Raw genomic sequence first — 17,183 nt, forward strand, 5'->3', positions numbered from 1 at the left:
GGGTGGGGTATAGGAGGAGATAAAAAAATAAAAACAGACAGGCAGTGGTGTAAGGAAAGAATAAGAATTAGGGAGTGAGAAAGAAGGGAGCAAGAAACAGAGGGGAGGGAAAAAATTCACAATGATGACACGTAAGTGCAAAGAGCGATTAAGGATTTACTTTCAAAAGGACTCCCATTGATCTTTTTTGATAGACCTGCAATAAATCAAACCGGATTGACTCGCATGAGAACCAAGCCTAATCCTTTAGTCAGATCCAGGAGAACTCCAACCAAACCAGCTGTTAATTTAGGCTTTACAAGATAAAGCGGGAGAAATCCAACCTGATGTACCCTAGGGCAGAGGCTTACATCATCTCTGTAAAGCAATCAACTTATTGCCAGTTTGGAGAGGTAATCAGAGCACATACTGAGAGAGGGGAGGGGTAGTGGAAAAAGAGAAAAGGGAGATGGCTGAAGAGGTTAGGGAGAAAACAGAAGAAGAAGAATGTAAGAAACAGAAAATAAGAATCAAGTTCAGTTTAAAAATGCTGCTCTTTTTTTAGAAAAAAAATTAAAAACTGATTTTTTTAACTCCCCCCTGCGTGCCGGGCAGATATACAGGTCTTCAGACTGAAACTTATCTTTGAAACCAAAAACATGTTTACACACAGTACAACTCCAATTATCTCCAGAGGGTGAAGATGAAACGGAGAGAGCCTCGCTTAGCTGCAAACAGGAGCTCTCTGGGTTGACAGCAGGGACTGGAGGACGGATACAGTTCCCCCCCATCCTCCACACCACCCTGTAATTTCCCTGGAGGCCGGCCCAGACCTTGTCCCCATCCCCAGTGGCAAGTGCCACCTCAGCTGGGTCCCACCAGCCATGCTGTGGCTGCACCATAGCACAACCATAGTAATTAAAACGGTTATTTTTGTTTGGGGGAACAAGAGAGACTTTTTCTTTTTTCCAGATCTGAGCGGAAGTATTGCAAGACACCATCCAGCCCACACTGACTAAACCATGCCGATGTCTCTTTCAGTTGCGCATTTGGTGTTTATGTATACGTCTATGAGTATACTGAATGTCATCAGGGATCTACAGGAGTTTTAGTTCCTCTTCTTAACTGGGCGTGTGACACCGCGATGCAGGATGCAGAGGATAAAACCACACAAGCACCCTTTTGCAGTATGCACACTGACACAAAGACTCATTAGTTCGCCATCTCCCCTGTCTTTAATGTCCTGTTTACAACGCAAATCAACCAGATCAGCGCTGAAATCCAATCACAGGGCTTTGCAGGGCTCTTCACGTCGGCCTCACAAGAAAGCTGAGGAGAAGCAGGCCTTGTAGTCTCTGGACACTGTCCAAAGGAAACCAAACCTCAGGAGTCCAAACAAAACCACACATAAAATCAGAGTTAAAACAGCAGTCTCTATTCAGCCCATCCTGACCCCACAAGCACACACAGAAACACACATACACACTTTTCTGACCCCTGCTTTTCTATCCTCTCCTGGTTACACTGTATGCACACAGGGATCATGCTGACTTCAACAAGGCTCCTGTAGAATTGCAAAATTGACTGAGGCTTGGGCTTCGACACACGCAGGACGCAGCCATGTAAAGGCTGCCGCTTAAGCTCAACTCACATCAACCTGTGCTATCTTTAGCAGCTGGGCTAAACTTTTAAAACCGCACAACTCTCCCTCCCTCCCACCCTCACCAACAGCTTCCCTCTGACTTCAAATAAGACAGCCTGGCTCTTTGGCAGTGGCTCGCCCGCTGGCACCTCCCTCCATGGCCGCAAGGTCACACGTTTAATTACACAGAAAGTAGTAATCTCACCAGACAGATGGCAAGCAGGCCGCCTCTCAATTACTTTATGCCCAATTGAATGATTACTGATGTTATTTGCGAAAATGTGGCACGCAGAAAAACACTACAAAAAGTAGATTTGTAGTACAAGCGGGAAGAGGGGTCGGGGGTGAGGTTACAGGGTCGTGGCCGTGTTAGGACAGAGGCTGATGTGCCTCTTGTTAAGCAACTGCAACTGAGATAATAATAATAATACTAAAAAAATATATAAGGCGTGAAGAATACAAGCACGGCTGTGTTAGCTTTTGGGGAGGGGAAAAAGCAACAAAAAACCCAAGTTTAATACGACAGCGATCAGTGCCACAAAAAACAGACGCTTATTTTTCTCGAAACCAAAACTGGTACAGAACATTGGCCTATGTGGAAACAGTCAGCTCCCAGCAGCCCAGTGGAGGAAACCGCATGACAAGGCCAATTTAAAACGTGAACAAAGTGTCTGTCTCTTAAAACAGAGCCAAGAAAGAAAGAGCTGGGTTTTCTTCATTTCTTTCCCCCTTTAGGACTACCATTTTGTCATTGGGGAGAATCCCATTGGGCTCAAGTTCTTTCCTAATGAAAAAAAAACAAAACCCCTGACCGGCAAGTGTGAGCTGTCTCATCTCAGCATCCAACCCGTGTTCCCCGTCGATGCCTCACTCATCATCACTTAGCTCCTCCTGCCAATAGCTTCTGCGAACAATTAGAGGTTAACTTTCCCAGCGTCTGAAACCGCAGAATCTCAATTTCTGGCCAGGAAGCTCCAATAACTGAGCTACCTAGCCAAGAATCAAGATTCCCCTCAAGTTCAGGTCTGAGTTTTACCCCTTATTCAACACTTACTGTTAGCAGTGAGGCCTCTCTCAGCCTGTTTATGATTTAACACGACCGCAGAGCTAAATAACAGCAAATTAACTGTGCTGACTGGCCTCATTAATGTCATGCATAAAATGCTTTCACTGAGATCATTTCTGAATGTGCAATGGCAACCACTGATGTAAACTCGGTTGCCAAACTTTGGTTCTGGGCCAAAAAAGGTATGGCTTCTGGCCGGCATGATCATAAATTCTCCAGCCTAGTTGGGGTAACTCCCGCTTACGCCTGTGGGTGTCAGATTAAACCAAAACTATTTGTCTCATGCCAGGAGACTACATAATTTACAGCTGAGCATTTAATTCTAAATTTAACATAGCATACAAGGACAGACTGGCTCATTGGCTTAAATAACGTCACCCCAAGCCATGTAGCATTAAACGTACAAGCACTGGTAGTGAAGAAATTTGCCCTGTTGGTGACTGTAATAAGTCTGGAAGTTTCCACTAACTAGGAACAGTTGTGTTGAGAGGCACTGCTGTAAAATGATCTGCAGGAGCATATAGAAAACTTCCACGTTTTTTTTATATTATTATTCTTGAGTCAGGGTGAGGAATTCCACTGGCCTATAGATGGCAACCAGCAGTTGTTCTCCCATGAGGACGGGGGAGGCAGGCATCTGGGAAGAAGCGAGCAGGCGGATCAGGGAAAAACGATGACTACATCTGCATATTTACAGCACAGGATTTTGAGTTTTCAGGACTCAAAGTCATCCCAAAAGCAAGTGCAGAAAATGAGAAGAAAGGGTCCGTGAAACTTCCCCCAGAAGGCTCAGAGGACTTACAGTGATGACTCCCAGGCACATCCACAACCCCACGATACCCCGAGACGACGGGGGGAGGCTTCCAGTTGCCATGCTCGGGAAAGAAGCTGCACCACTGTACCACAACACTACACCAATCCTCACATTGCTATAGGAAGTCGAGAGACATTTACAGAAGGGGCTGAGGAGCAGGGGACATGATGGTAGCCAGTATGTGCAACTCAAAATTTATACCCCAAATACCCACTGCATGTCTTTCGGTGTTAGATTATCATCAAGAGCAATGCAACAGACATGTTTGAAGGAAGTGGAAATTTGACCTACAAATTATTTCATTACTTTAAACAGTGTTGGCTGCAGAAAGTGAACGGAGAAGCCTATGCACCATGCATACATCACCCTTGAAGCCACAGTACTGCAGGGAGGCATGCCCATTTCACCCCCCACTGATCTGGAATTCTAGCCTGATGCGATCTCCCAATGGCCCACACTTGACCGTGGGCCTTGCAGTCTTTTCCCAGCTGCTGTATGGCAGGCATCGGCCGCAGTGGTGGCACCTGTCTTTGACAAGCCCCGGCATTCACACTAACTCTGGTTTCCCGAGGCCGGCTGCCTGGCAGTCAGGTGACATATGCTAACGCACACTTTCCCTGACACCGAGTGCACACACATACACTCTGGCAATCCAAATCTACTAACCCAAGAGGCACTTAAGTGTGATCCCAACCACTTAAAAAGCATCTGCATCATAGTGAGAGAGGTCTTAGCCTCACATGTCTCTCTGTCTGATAGCTAACCCTGCCCTGATTCAGGCTGCGGCTTGAAGCCGTAAACCAAAGCTTCCCTCAACGCCTCTCACCCGCCCGGCGAGGCTCTAACCACTGTTTTTGCATACCACTCAGCTTGTGTAACCGTTGAGTGGTTTTGCTCCACCAAGACAATGGCTGCGTAACAGACTAAGCAGAGTAAAGACGTCTAATGTCAATGCACTGGAAGAGTTGATAAACAGAAGTCGGTCTACGCGGCGCAAGAAGCACAGACGAAATAAAAATGTAAGCACTGGGAGACTAAAGTGCCTCCAGGATAAAATAATAACAGTAACACGGATGAGACTGCCAGCGGCTGAGGCAAACACTGCACAGGCCAAAAGCAAAGATTTCTCAGGTGAACCGGTTGCAGTCTAGATAAACAATGTAATTATAACTCATTTTGAAAGTAAAGAGTTGAGAGAGAGTTTCAAAGTCAGCAGGGATCAAAATGAACAGAGCCCTCTAACGCTTTAGTCTGCTCTTCCTTCATTATCTTTAACTAAAATTAAAGTGTTTGCGAAAGTGTTTGCAAAGGCACTATTAATAAACTAAAAAAAAAACAGAAACTAGGCAACAACACTGCTCACAAGCGTTTACACTTCTATATAAAAATCAGTCGTTTAACTTGTAGGACGCGAGGGTTGCTGACAGCACCTGATTGAGCTCTTGGTATGGCAAAGCATGCCGGTACTCACTCTGCTGCCCAGCAGACCAAAGCAACATTTCCCCACCTCATTTGCAAAGCAATCCCGCTTCCCTCCCACTCAGTGCATCTTTTTGTCATTTCCATGTCCAGGCTCCACTGGCTTTGTCTGGAGGAAAGCATGGAACCCGGTCTCAAGGAGACTCTGCTACCAAAAAGCCCCCCCTCCCCAAAAAAGAAAGAAAATACACCCAACCCATTGAGCCAGCATACACTCACCTCTCCCCCCGCCTGACTAATGTGCCCTGACACTCGTACATCACCCGTAAATTGGCCAAATGAATTAAGCACGGCCCCTGCTTAGCTTTACGGGCTTTAAATGGATTTTCTCCTCTCCAGGTCTGTCCAGTAATTGCATTTATCCATCTTGTTGAAGCCAGGTTTACACACTCACAAAGATCATGCCAATCCCCGGATGCATTTTCCGCTCTGATGGCAAGAGTGTGAGAGATTTGTCATTGGATCATAACAGGTAATTCAAACAACAATTAGATGACAATTCCACCGTATGTCAATGGCTGGCTCCCTGCTTGGATAGGACCTTGGTTGAAGCAATGAGGTTCCCCTCTATCGCTTCATCTGTCTGAATATCTCTTCTTGTTGCCATTCTCAGTGTGATAAATGCTCCCTTATAACACTTTTTATCTATTATCCAAGCCTCCAGGTTAAAACAGCAAACACCCACAGCAGGGAAGAAAGTACTGGCTATGAGTGTTCAGTGTTCACACACACACACACACACACACACACACACACACACACACACACACACACACACACACACACACACACACACACACACACACACACACACACACACACATTCAGAGAGAAAGAAGTAAGTGTTAAGGCAGAGCTGTGAACACCGGCATCAACGGGGGTCATCTCCACACTTGTGGATGTTTAAACAGAAGTGTATCAGCCATGGGGGGGGGGGCAACGGACAATTCAGCTATGTAAACATGCTGCAACTTCCTTCCCTCCAGTCCTCTAGGCCTGCACTGAGACAAGCCAGTGTTTAAACAGCACACACAGCATTCCTGTGCCTGGGCCCAGGCCAGCTGCTGCATCCTCACTGCAGGCCTGCCTGCCTGCCTGAGCAGAGACAGATACAGGCCTTACAACAGCAAGGGTCATCCACAACAGACAAAGGGCTTTTATACAACATGCAAAACAGGTTGCATCTTCCAGAAATGCTCCCCATGCTGCTGAATGCTGTAGTCCTAGCTGACCACCCTGAGAGCTAAAATCATAACATCGCCGAGCCAGACCTTAACCATTTGACGCCATCTGTAATGATAAAGCAGGAAATTTATCTTTATTGGTACACGAAATATGCAAAGTGTGGCTGCCAATAAAGATAGAGGAGGCAGTAAAGTGAAGATAAAACACCTCCTGGTTCTAAAGTACACTGTGACGTGCATCACATGACACAAAGGCCAAACCTGCTTAGTAATGCCTGCCTCTAATCTCAACTTTCATTATGGCTGAACTGGTGGTTTCAGGTTCAAAGTTAATCTATAAAATGAACCTTTGGTTTGCATGCCAATGGACAGTAAACTAAAACTAGGTTCCATCTAAGAATAAAATGAATAGTTCTCGAAATAATCGCACAGTAAAGATCCGCTTTAGCGGAACAATTTAACCCACACAGTAGAGCATGCAAAAGTCATACATATGACTATCCAAATAGTTAGAGACATAACTTGCCTTACGTGTTGATCCATCAATGAATTGTGGACTTTAGTGAGTTTTACTGGGATCAAAATTAAAAAATAAACTTTTGGAATAACCTGATTTTCAGTATCTGTGCAGAACTATGTACATTTAAGTTATGGGAATAGATTTAATATTTAACACAGAGACCAGGCGTCATTCAGTGTTGGTTTTATTATAGGAAGACTGTGATAATTACTTCCCTATTGTGTCAGTGCCTCCACTGGATACCATCAAGAGTTGCCAACCAAATCCGCTCAATCAAAACTGTGATTTCAGGGGGACGAGACTGCATTGTTTTCTACCTCCACAGCGTCGTCTTGCCTATCTGCTGTTCATTCGTTTCCCCGCTCTCTTGTCCGTTCATCAGTCCATCCCCTCTGGCTGGACAGAGAGGGCCACACATCTCACCTCGGGACAGTTGTCCAAACAAGCCTCTCCATTCACTCTGACCCCTCGAGGGAGAAAGACAATTGACAATTCACTTCCACCAGTCAATTTGTGCACTTTTGGAATTGACCCTGAACACTGGTGACACACTGGCCTCTCACTGGAGCCCGGATGAATACATAATACTGAGAATGCCAGAGAAGGGATGGGAGGGGGGATTTATTTTTTTAAAACTGAAGCCATTAAGAAAATAATGGGGAAAAAATATGCTATGCCATATAAAAATTAAAAATCCATCTTATTATTTAAAAATTGGTCAAAAGCAGAAGTTTATATGTATATATATATATATGCACTTCCAAATATCATCACCTGCACAATGACTGGCAATTCAGTGCCCATGTGCAGGCCGTGTGTGGATGTGACAAGCTGTTCTCATGAAATGTTATCTAGTGCTGTACGCAAGCCAACAGCTGTCTCTTTAAAAGAGGCGTATTATTATTGTGTGTAAATAGGTTTCTAACAGCTGGTTAAAGAGTTAACATGGGAATTTACTCTTAATCTGTTTTCCACTGGAATTGCTTCATCAACTAGCTAAAAAAAAGAAAAAAAAGAAAAAGACTCTAAAGTTGCACCACATCGCAGGGTATGGAGGTTACATTTTATTAGCCTTGTGCATTTTAAAATAATCTTGCCAACATTTTTTTTTTTTTTTACACAAATCCCGCCATAATCCGCAGATTAGTAAATGCATTTATTTCGCTCGCACTTTTAAACCCTCCCTCACCTTTTGCGGGGAGTTATGAATCCACCACCTCCTGACGACAAAACAAGCAGACGATCACCTCATTAGCGGACCGGCTTCGCTTCCAAAACACACACACACACACACATAATCACACGCACACACGCTCCTTGGAGCTTATCCCGCTACAATTAAAAGTTTAATTAGTAGATTAAAAATACATTGACTGGACTTTTATCACCTTAAACTCCTCTATTATGTGTTTAGCACACACAAGTGCCTCCTTCCCATCTGAGCCATTTTGAACAGATTATCTGCATACTGAAATTCCCTTGACTACATTAAGGCTGCAGATACAAACTGGGTAGAAAAACAACCATCTGCATAATATATTGCGCGTGGCTGGATGAACACCGGACAAAGACTTTTGTATAATTAATGTTTAATATCTAGATGTGAATATTTAAATCACACTGCCACCACTTTTGTGAGGAAAAAGTGAGGAAAGTATTTTTAAAACAGATACTGGAATGAATGAATGAAATTCTTCTTCTGTGGTACATTCCAGGACATTGTACCACATCCATAAAAGGCTGGTGTACCACAGGTGTTCACTGCACACTGGCACGGCTAGTCATTATCTAGCCCAACGTGATCATTAGGAGCTGTGATGGCAGTTTGGCACCTCCTCCCTGCATTCACACACACACAAGCTGGAATTACGAAAAAAAAAAAAAAACAACCTCCAATGGATACTCAAGCACTCCCCATCAGAAAGAAAAAGGGGGTGAGAGGGGAAGCTCCTTCGTCAACGAAAAGCATGTCAGCGCCAGTGCACTTTGACCCCTCCCAAACACATGCCGCAATCCAAACAGAAGGTCGACAGCAACCAGAATTCCTCCCAGCGTCACGGCGGCCTTCTCACCCAGAGCTTTTAAGGCAAATATTTTCTGATGACGACGAGAATGGGAAGCACGAAGGGAAAACGTGGAGTGGAGGTTGGGCCGAGAGATAGGGCGGCGGGGCGGGAGGGGGGTTTATTCAGAGACGCGAACCACGCACATGAACACATGCCTGTTCGTCAGGCGTGAATGAAAACTGAAACTCTCCTGTTCCAATCTGTGTTCCTCTCTCCCCCCCCCCTTTTTTTTCATTCCTCCAAACGGGAAGATAAATGTGAAGCCGAGGGGCACTATTGTTTGGACATCTAGCCAGGAACTGTCGCTGCTCTCATTGCCCTGGCATTAACAGCAATTATGCGCTCTATTCAGACAGCTTTTGTGCGGTCGACCCCCAGGCCCCCCCACCGTCCCAATTCACTGACACACACACACACAGGCAGAGGCCTAACACACATTTCCCGCTTTTCTCTGAGCCCCTCCCTCCCCTCCCACTCAGCTACTGGTGAACTCATTTGACTACTGGAGCACTCTGGTCCCATTATGAATGAACTTAGAGGAAAAGGAATATGCCAAACAATCTGTGGCTTCCTTCTTAGATGCACATACACAGCATCCACCGCCTTGTTAAAAAGTGACATTTCCAGTGGTTTTTTGTAATTACGACGCTTTTAAAAAATAGAAAAAAATAAAAATACCAATTCTAGGTAATCATCTCTTGAAAGCAGCTAATCCTAGCCCTACCCATAACCTTCATATCTAAAAAGATGCGATCAATAATCATTTAACCTTATCTTCTTTTGCTGGATGCAGCAAAGTAACACTGCTAAGAAAATTTCCAGCAACCACTTTTAATTATCTTATCGCCACTTCCATATAAGTTCAGAAGTTCATTCCATCCTAGGAATACCTGCATTTGTACCCTGCTGCTCCTCAGTAATTTAAAATCCATAAAGAGACAGTAAAGGTTTTTTGTTTTTCTTTGCTTTTTTTTTTTTTTAAAGGAACTTGGCGTATATTGTTGGTAACATATTCCAACAGTGCAAATATTTTTGTAAGAGGAAGAAGTAAAATGGGAAAATATTGGCTTCCCAAGCATATATCTCCACACTGCTTTTGATATTAAGCATGAACTTGCCCACAATGCTGTGGATGTGCAAGATGAGCTGTTCACCGGGGTACATTGAGCTAAAATAAGGTAACATACACAGTTAAGAGATTTTAAGTGTGGCTACATGGACACACACACACACACAATAATTTAATTTCCATGTTTGAGGGAGCCCTAATCCCTGTGGGCCAAGAGTGGAGCTAGCATATATTTAAACAGATGACACAAGTTTCATTCCAGATGTACAGTAGTATCTTTGTGTTCAGCTCTATAGAAATGCACTGGAGAAAGAGGTGGGGCTGGATGGGTGGGGGTAAACTGAGAGAGGAAGGGGGTTACACCAGGGGGCTGGGGTAAGAGGGACCCCAGTGCACAGCTGCTTAACTAATGCCTTTTTTTTTCTTTGCTCAGACACAGAAAAGCAGAGTGTTGGTGGCTCACTGACGGAAACTAGGATAAATGGATTAATTCACTTTTAAGAATAAAAAGCAAAAATAAACATATACATATATATATCCAGATTGATAATGATTAACAGGCATAATGTCGCATCGAAGGCAAAATTAGGCCTCAGATTAGCTGTTATTACATTAAAAGCAATAAAGTCAATGATTTAATTAAAAAAAAAAAAAAGGTTCAGCTCCAAACCAGACTTTACTGCAGCTGCTACACCCAAACCCAGCTCACACTGCCACCAGGGAACCACTACTCCCTTCGCACTAGTTTAAAATCTGATTAGAAACACACCCCACAAACTGACTGATTTTTTTTTTCCTCCTGCCTCTGTGGTGTTTCAAGCGGAGTGACAGATCGACGAGCGCGTAAGCTCTCACACGGCTCAGCCTGCCAACATCATCAGCATTAGACAATTAAGCCCCGCTAGCAGGGAGAATTTTTTTTTTTATATTTTATATATAAAAAGGTAAATATTTACTGCACAAATCTTTTCCATTCATTCACCAGGCACTAACAAAACCTTACTGTACTCCCTCTCTCTCGCTCTCTTTCTGAGTCCTCAGCACCATCACCAATCCCCCCACCCCACCCCTACATCTGCGATTCATTGACTTTACAATTTACCACATGTCGAGATGGGAGAGGTCGAGCCTCCATTTGAATCACGGCACAAATATGCGAGTGATTTATTGTTTTAAAAACCCCGGGCCGATTTAGTGCAACTCCACTTTTTCTGAGCATTACTCCTATTGGCAGACCATGAACAATTACAGTTCGGACTAATTAAGCTCTGAGAATGTGCTGTGCACCGCTAATGTCTAGCAGACCCCAATTTTAGTTTAATGGTGCCAAACTTTGCTTCCCAGCCACCCCCGCCTCCCCCTTTTCTCTAACTTAACTCCTCAAATCCAAAGCAGATTGTACTTTTTTTTTTTATGAGTGTTTATTGAGTCGAAGAAAAATAAGGACCTTTTTTTCCTTTTCCCCCTCTCCTTGCCTAGGATGAGAGAAGCAGCGGAGAGCGAGTGAGAGGAAAAGAGGGAGTAGATGCAGAAGAGGAAGAGAGAGATGGGGGAGAGTGAGTGAGAGAGTGAGCGGGAGCCGCTTCCGCCATACTTTGTAAACAAAAGTGATTTGCAAGACAAAAGGAGCGCAACCTTCCAACTAAATTCGGAGTGCATTCTGCAGCTTGAGGCACAAAATGCGGCCACGTCGTGCCACCAAACCCCCCACAGACACCAATTAGGCCCTATTAACATGTAAAGCCAATTTGATAAGGTGTGGGCCCTATCCCTTAAATCCGCATTAAACTATCTTCCCCCCCTTGTCACGGCCACAAAAAAATTAAATCCATTTTACAACAGCCGAACACACATAATCCATATGATATACCATTGTTATGCTTATGCTGCTGCCATGTTTAGGAAAGATACTGTCTGTGTCATTTATAACAGATAACAGGCCACAGCAATGTGTGCACGTGAGCACAAAGGAGGTGGTGTGCACTTATGCGTGTTGATTATAATAATCTCACCAGAAAATCCTCCATTATTTCTTCCTTAAAAATAAAATAAAAAAAGACAAAAGACCGAGTCGGCCCCCGTATCAAAGTAGATTTATGTTTTTTTTATTAAAAAATAGGTGAATGTGCGGCAACATGAGCAGTCCTGGCGTGACTAGACGAATGAAACAAAAGAGGAAAAAAAGGGGAGAAAACTATTGTTTCAACCACACAAAGCCTTTTCACCGCCCTGTAGTAGAATCATCACGGGTTCTCGGAGCGTCTTTCTTATTTTCCTCCCTTCCCACTCTAAACACAGTATTGGATGCACAGTGTTGTGTCTTCATCCCCCGTTTTGCTCCCCACCCCGTGCACTTTCTCGTTCTTTTTTAAACTGCTCGTAATTATACGTCGAAACTCAAAACCTCCGCCAAAAGTCTCCAGGCCTGGAGAATTATGGGGCCAGGGGTGGCGTCAAATATCTTAACATTCATAAGTCCGCGAGGCAGTAAATAAAGCCAGTGGATTTACGGCCCAGCAGCCCCGATGCAGGGGAGCTGGCCGCCCAGATCCCATTCTCCCTCCCTCAGCCTCTGCATCCACAGACCTGTTGAGGTGTAGATGTTAGCCCACAGCACCGGGAGTTAACCCGCCGCCTTTTTTTAAAAAGCCTAGTGTTAGCATTGGCAGGAAACAAAAGGTAGTGAGGAAGAAAGGAAGAGAGCAAAGGGAACAGGGGGAAAGGAGATAGAAAACCCAGGGTGAACTAGCCAGGCCACTTCTGCAATTCAACCTGCACCGAGTGATCCAGTAGGCCTTTGTGTGAGGTTTAGGGAGGAGGGAGACGGCAGGGAAAGGAGAGGAGGAGACGAGGGCAGGAAAGCTTTTAAAGCCCGGGCACAGCGTCATGTCAAATTGCTAAATGATACTAAATTGTGAGCCTCCTTGGGCTTAGGTGGTAGGAAAAACAAATTTTCACTGGTTATGACTCCCAGAGGTCAGACAAACTATCGTAATAGCCACATGCAAGAAATCTTTTTTTCCCCTCCTTAAGTCATGCAAACACTAAATAAGTGAAGCAAGTTAAGACATCCAGGGAGATCAGAATCACCGCCAGCTGATGGGAAACATTTAAACCCATCAGAATTTAGCCTGTAAGACTTCCAATCAATTGTATTCATTTAAATAATTTTTAAAAAGGCAAAAGGAAAAACCAGCATCGCAGCATCACCAAAACCGAGTGGAGAAAAAGAAAAAGGCGAAGGTAAAAGCAGCGAGAATCAAAGCCTTTCATGCCATGAAGGAGAAAGTCTCATTCTAATGATACTAGCAGTCATATTCAGTGCCTTACATGACATGTTAGGGAGCAAGACAGCTAATCAATGTCCAGGTGAATTATTTATGCCAGCTTTAAGTCTAATAGATTTATATTACAGCGACCGCTGACTTCAAAGCGCTAATGGCTGGACACACAGCGCGCTGCAGACAAGAGGGGGCCGAGGCAGTACAGTAGGAAGACCACCATAAGTCAAAAACCACGTCCAGGTGCATCAGTAGGTTAAGCTGTAATAAAGGTTTCCTAATCATCTGCAAACGAGCACCTCCTTCTTTTAGATTTTGTAATGACTTTTCCTTAAATAAGGGAAAGCGGCACAGAGAGGAAAACAACAGATAAAAAAATAAATAAATAAATCTGGGAGCATATATTTTTAAAAAAAAATTAAAAATCTTTCCTTTCCTCAATTATGTCCGAGAATAGTATTTCAAGGGCATCATTAAGAGGGCAAAGGTCAATACGGTCTCGCCGCAGCATCCTCCAGCCATACCACACAGTTTACTGCTTTTCTAACTGCTGCATAAGCACAAGGAAACGAGCGCTCCACACACAGTAGTGTGTGACAGCAAACTACAAAACTCTGCCATCGAAACAAGGAAGTGCTTCACTTCAAATCATGCGTGTTGTTGTGAATGTGTGTTTGTGTCAGTGCTGATGAGAATAATGAGTGACTAATTCCACATACCAGCCAGCAGCGTTAAAAAGGCTGGCTGACTAAGAGAGAATGAATGGCAAAATGTTCTCCTATGTGCAAAAGAAGCACGCACGCAAAGAGAGAACCTGTGTAAGCAGCAAAAGAAATATTTCATGTGAAACCATGGGTGATCATGTTGAACTCAAAAGCAGAATTTGTGTCAAACACAAAAGAAGGCATTGTGTGTCAGATGTGCGTTGATTTCCAAGGTGTGCGGAGAACACAAAAAAAAAAAAGAGGTAACAAATATCAGTTTCGTTAGGCAGAGCTGAGGTGGTGGTGGTGGTGGCGGCGGGGGGGTGTTGGAGGGTCACATTTCCTAATGCCTGGTCTTTGCCTTAACCTTGTAAAATGAGATGACAGGTCCTAAAGCGCAGACTTGTAATTGCAACCGTTTAAAATAGGGGGGCAAAGAAAAAGGAAAAAAAAACAAAAAAAACACCCATGGTTGAGAAAATTATGCTGCTTAAGGATTGCCATCGCCCAGTGGGACCGGCGAGGTGCTGAGCAAATGAGTAAGTGGGCATAATTACAGCATGGCTGATTGTGTTTAAATAAATAACATGAATTTATTTATAAATATGGGTTTACTGCATGGCACATGTTTGCCATGGATTCCTCGCTGGGAGCAAAGGCAGTGCAGATGCAAAACAGCACAGTCTCGCACAATTCCTATCAGTAAATCACACCATACATTCAAACATATAGAAATATATATATATATATATATATACACGCATTTGAAAGAATAATTAGAAAAAGTAAAAAATTAAATTAAAAAGAAAAAAATGCACTACTTGGTGTTTCAGGGGGGAAATCTTTCACGCATGCATCTTTTACATAGTGTCTTTACAGGTTTTGACACATGCAAATCCCTCTGCAAAAAAAAACCAACCCAATTTGCATATTGATTTTATTTGTGTGGTTTTACACTGCTTTCCCCTGCTTACAGTGTGTCAGAAAAGCTGCTATATAAAGGCCTGAATGCTCATGCATGGTGTTGCATTTAGAAAAAAGGGCATTTTTGATGAGGCCGTGCAAACACAAGCCAACTGCATTATTCAGGAGAGTAAAAACATGCACTTGTAAGCCTGGAGAATACGCAGACCCTTAGTAGTAATAATGATAATAACAACAATAATAATGTCATAATCATTATTAAATTATAACAAGGAGAATAAAATTTTCACAGGGGCTTGTGCATTTGATTTAAAGGTTGCTAAAAATATTGGTAAAAATGCCGTGCACGTAAAGCTGACATATAACAATAACCTACTTATTTCTGTTTTTCCTTTTCTCCTTTTATTTTAACCCACTTCCAGCTCTTTAGCACTGTTAGCATGCTAGCTTCTGACCAGGGCAAACGGGCTGGGAGCCGCGTGCGGGAACGCATGCACGCCATTGTACTGTACACTTCACGGGGAGTTTGCAAAACTTGGCACTGCATTTTTATCGGCTGCACTTCAGGGTGACAACACTCCGCGTCTGCCTTTGCCTCGGCGCCTAACCCGGGGAGTCAGTGTGTGTGTGTGTGTGTGTGTGTGTGACGAGTGTGTGTGCACATACAAGCTGTAAATAAATGAACTTACTGTGCGTGCTGTTGGAGAAAGTGATCCATTGGGAAGGTAGGGGCTTGTGAGATCGGGGATCATTATAAATGGATAGCCCGGGTACGGTGGGCTCTTGAACAGCCCTCCATCTTGCCTTTTCGCAGCTAACATGGCGAGGGGGGGAAGAGGGGGTTGTGGGAGAGAAGAAAACTTTTTTTATAAAGTGGCCTTGAGAACTTTTTTTTTTTTTTGCAAAAAAATTGTAATTGCATAATAAAAGGCGGAGGCACAGGCACATATAATGTCATGTTGTAGGTAGAAATAAAATAAAAAACAAGAGTGAACAATAAAGCAGAAACTCACCCTCCTCTAAACTTTCCCTTGTTTTGTCTCTGAAAGTTTCAGATCTAGGCGCAGGCCGTCTTTCCGCCTTGAAATGCAATGAAACACAAGGATTGCGTTAAAGTTAGCACAGCGGACGGTGAAGGGCGATAGTTAACTTTCTTTCCAAGTCCACCCGCTGTTACAGTGTTAGTAAATGTAGGCCCCTAAACTTAAAAACAGCGCCGGGGGGACGATCGATCCCCGATTTTTTTTTCTCTAACATGCGAAGAAACAGACTGAACTCACCTCTGAATCCGACGAGCTGTTCTGATTTGTTTCCGACTCGTTTACAAGAGAAGATTTGACATCTGCTAAATCCCTTTCTGCCGAGGAGTTCTCCGAAATTTTCTCTTCCTGCTCCCCTTCGTCTTTGAAGGAAATCATTTCATCGTTTGCGCCCAGATCGTCCCCTCCACCGCCGTTGAGCTGCGGCATTTTTCCCGAGCAAAAATCTTTTCTCTTTTCTTTTTTTTTTAAGAGACAAGGGGGCACAAAAAAACCAAAAAAAAAAAGTTTTAAAAAAAAACCTTGATCTCGGTGATCTAGAAAAGTCCGAGTTTAAGTTTGGGGTCTGTATTGGCGTTTTCCAAAGCTCTGGCGGTTGGTACAAAACTAAAAAAGAAGGGAATCTTGGCAGAAAAAGGAAGCCGGAGAAGGAGCCGAGCCGCTCGGATTGAGTGAGTTGAAGTTGGTCGGAGTGGTTTTCAGTTCAAAGGCGGCGCTGATTGACAGATAGAGAGGGATGGAAATAGAGAGAGTCTGGATTCAGGATTATTGACAGGGAGAAACACACAAGAAACTAATGAGATTCAAACAGGGAGGGACTTGAAGTGACGTTTTCATAAATAGGAGGAAAAAAAAGGAGAGAGAGAGAGGGAGGGAGGGGAGAGAGAGAGAGAGAGTGAGAGATGGAGGCTGGAGGAAGCCGGCGGACGACTGCGGTGAAAAAAGCATGTGAGGAGGAAAAAGGCAGTTTGGGAGCAGGACAGTGATGGTAAAATAGGAGGAAGATAGGAGTTGCTTGCAAATGTGGATTAAACGCACATATGGGCGGTCTCCCAGAGGGGGGAGGAAGAAAAAATGAAAATAAAAAAATGAAAAGAGGGTACTTCCTCAGGCTGTTTGCAACCAGTTTGACTCCTCTGTTCCCGACCAGTCTGCCACACTAGGGCCAAATAAAGTTAAGATCATAGCTGAAATTAAAGTTTTATTTTTTTATCCCCTCCAATCCTATCCTTTCACATTCAGATTCTCTAACCTACTTTTGGATCTGTCCTTAGTTTGCATACTAACTACTAGAGGCCCATCAAGGCAGAATAAAAGCTATTACTCCGACCTTGTTTTCCTACTTTATCTGCTTTGTCAGGTCCTTAGATCTATTTTTCATCATATTAGATAATGTTTCCTCAGATCTATTTTTT

The 17,183-nt window shown here is 43.7% G+C and overlaps 1 protein-coding gene across 23 annotated transcripts in view; it reads right to left on the bottom strand.

Annotated features, from left to right (window-relative positions):
* Positions 1–16,744, bottom strand: part of tcf7l2 (transcription factor 7 like 2) — an 87,157-nt gene extending 70,413 nt beyond the window's left edge. For 9 of the 23 annotated variants that reach the window (XM_013911692.1, XM_013911687.1, XM_013911690.1 and 6 more), the window contains exons 1-3: positions 16,009–16,742; positions 15,742–15,808; positions 15,418–15,542 (exon numbers count right to left, since the gene is read on the bottom strand). In XM_013911692.1, the coding sequence (XP_013767146.1) occupies positions 15,418–15,542; positions 15,742–15,808; positions 16,009–16,197 (381 nt within the window). In that variant the 5' untranslated portion in view covers positions 16,198–16,742. Of the gene's footprint in view, positions 1–15,417; positions 15,543–15,741; positions 15,809–16,008 lie in introns of all 23 variants that reach the window. The other 14 variants (XM_013911699.1, XM_013911693.1, XM_013911695.1 and 11 more) reach the window with 4 other exon arrangements.
* Positions 16,745–17,183: the final 439 nt, after the last annotated feature.

The sequence above is a fragment of the Pundamilia nyererei genome, unplaced genomic scaffold (assembly GCF_000239375.1).
Source record: "Pundamilia nyererei isolate P.nyererei 1_Seehausen unplaced genomic scaffold, PunNye1.0 scaffold00069, whole genome shotgun sequence".
NCBI lineage: Eukaryota > Metazoa > Chordata > Actinopteri > Cichliformes > Cichlidae > Pundamilia > Pundamilia nyererei.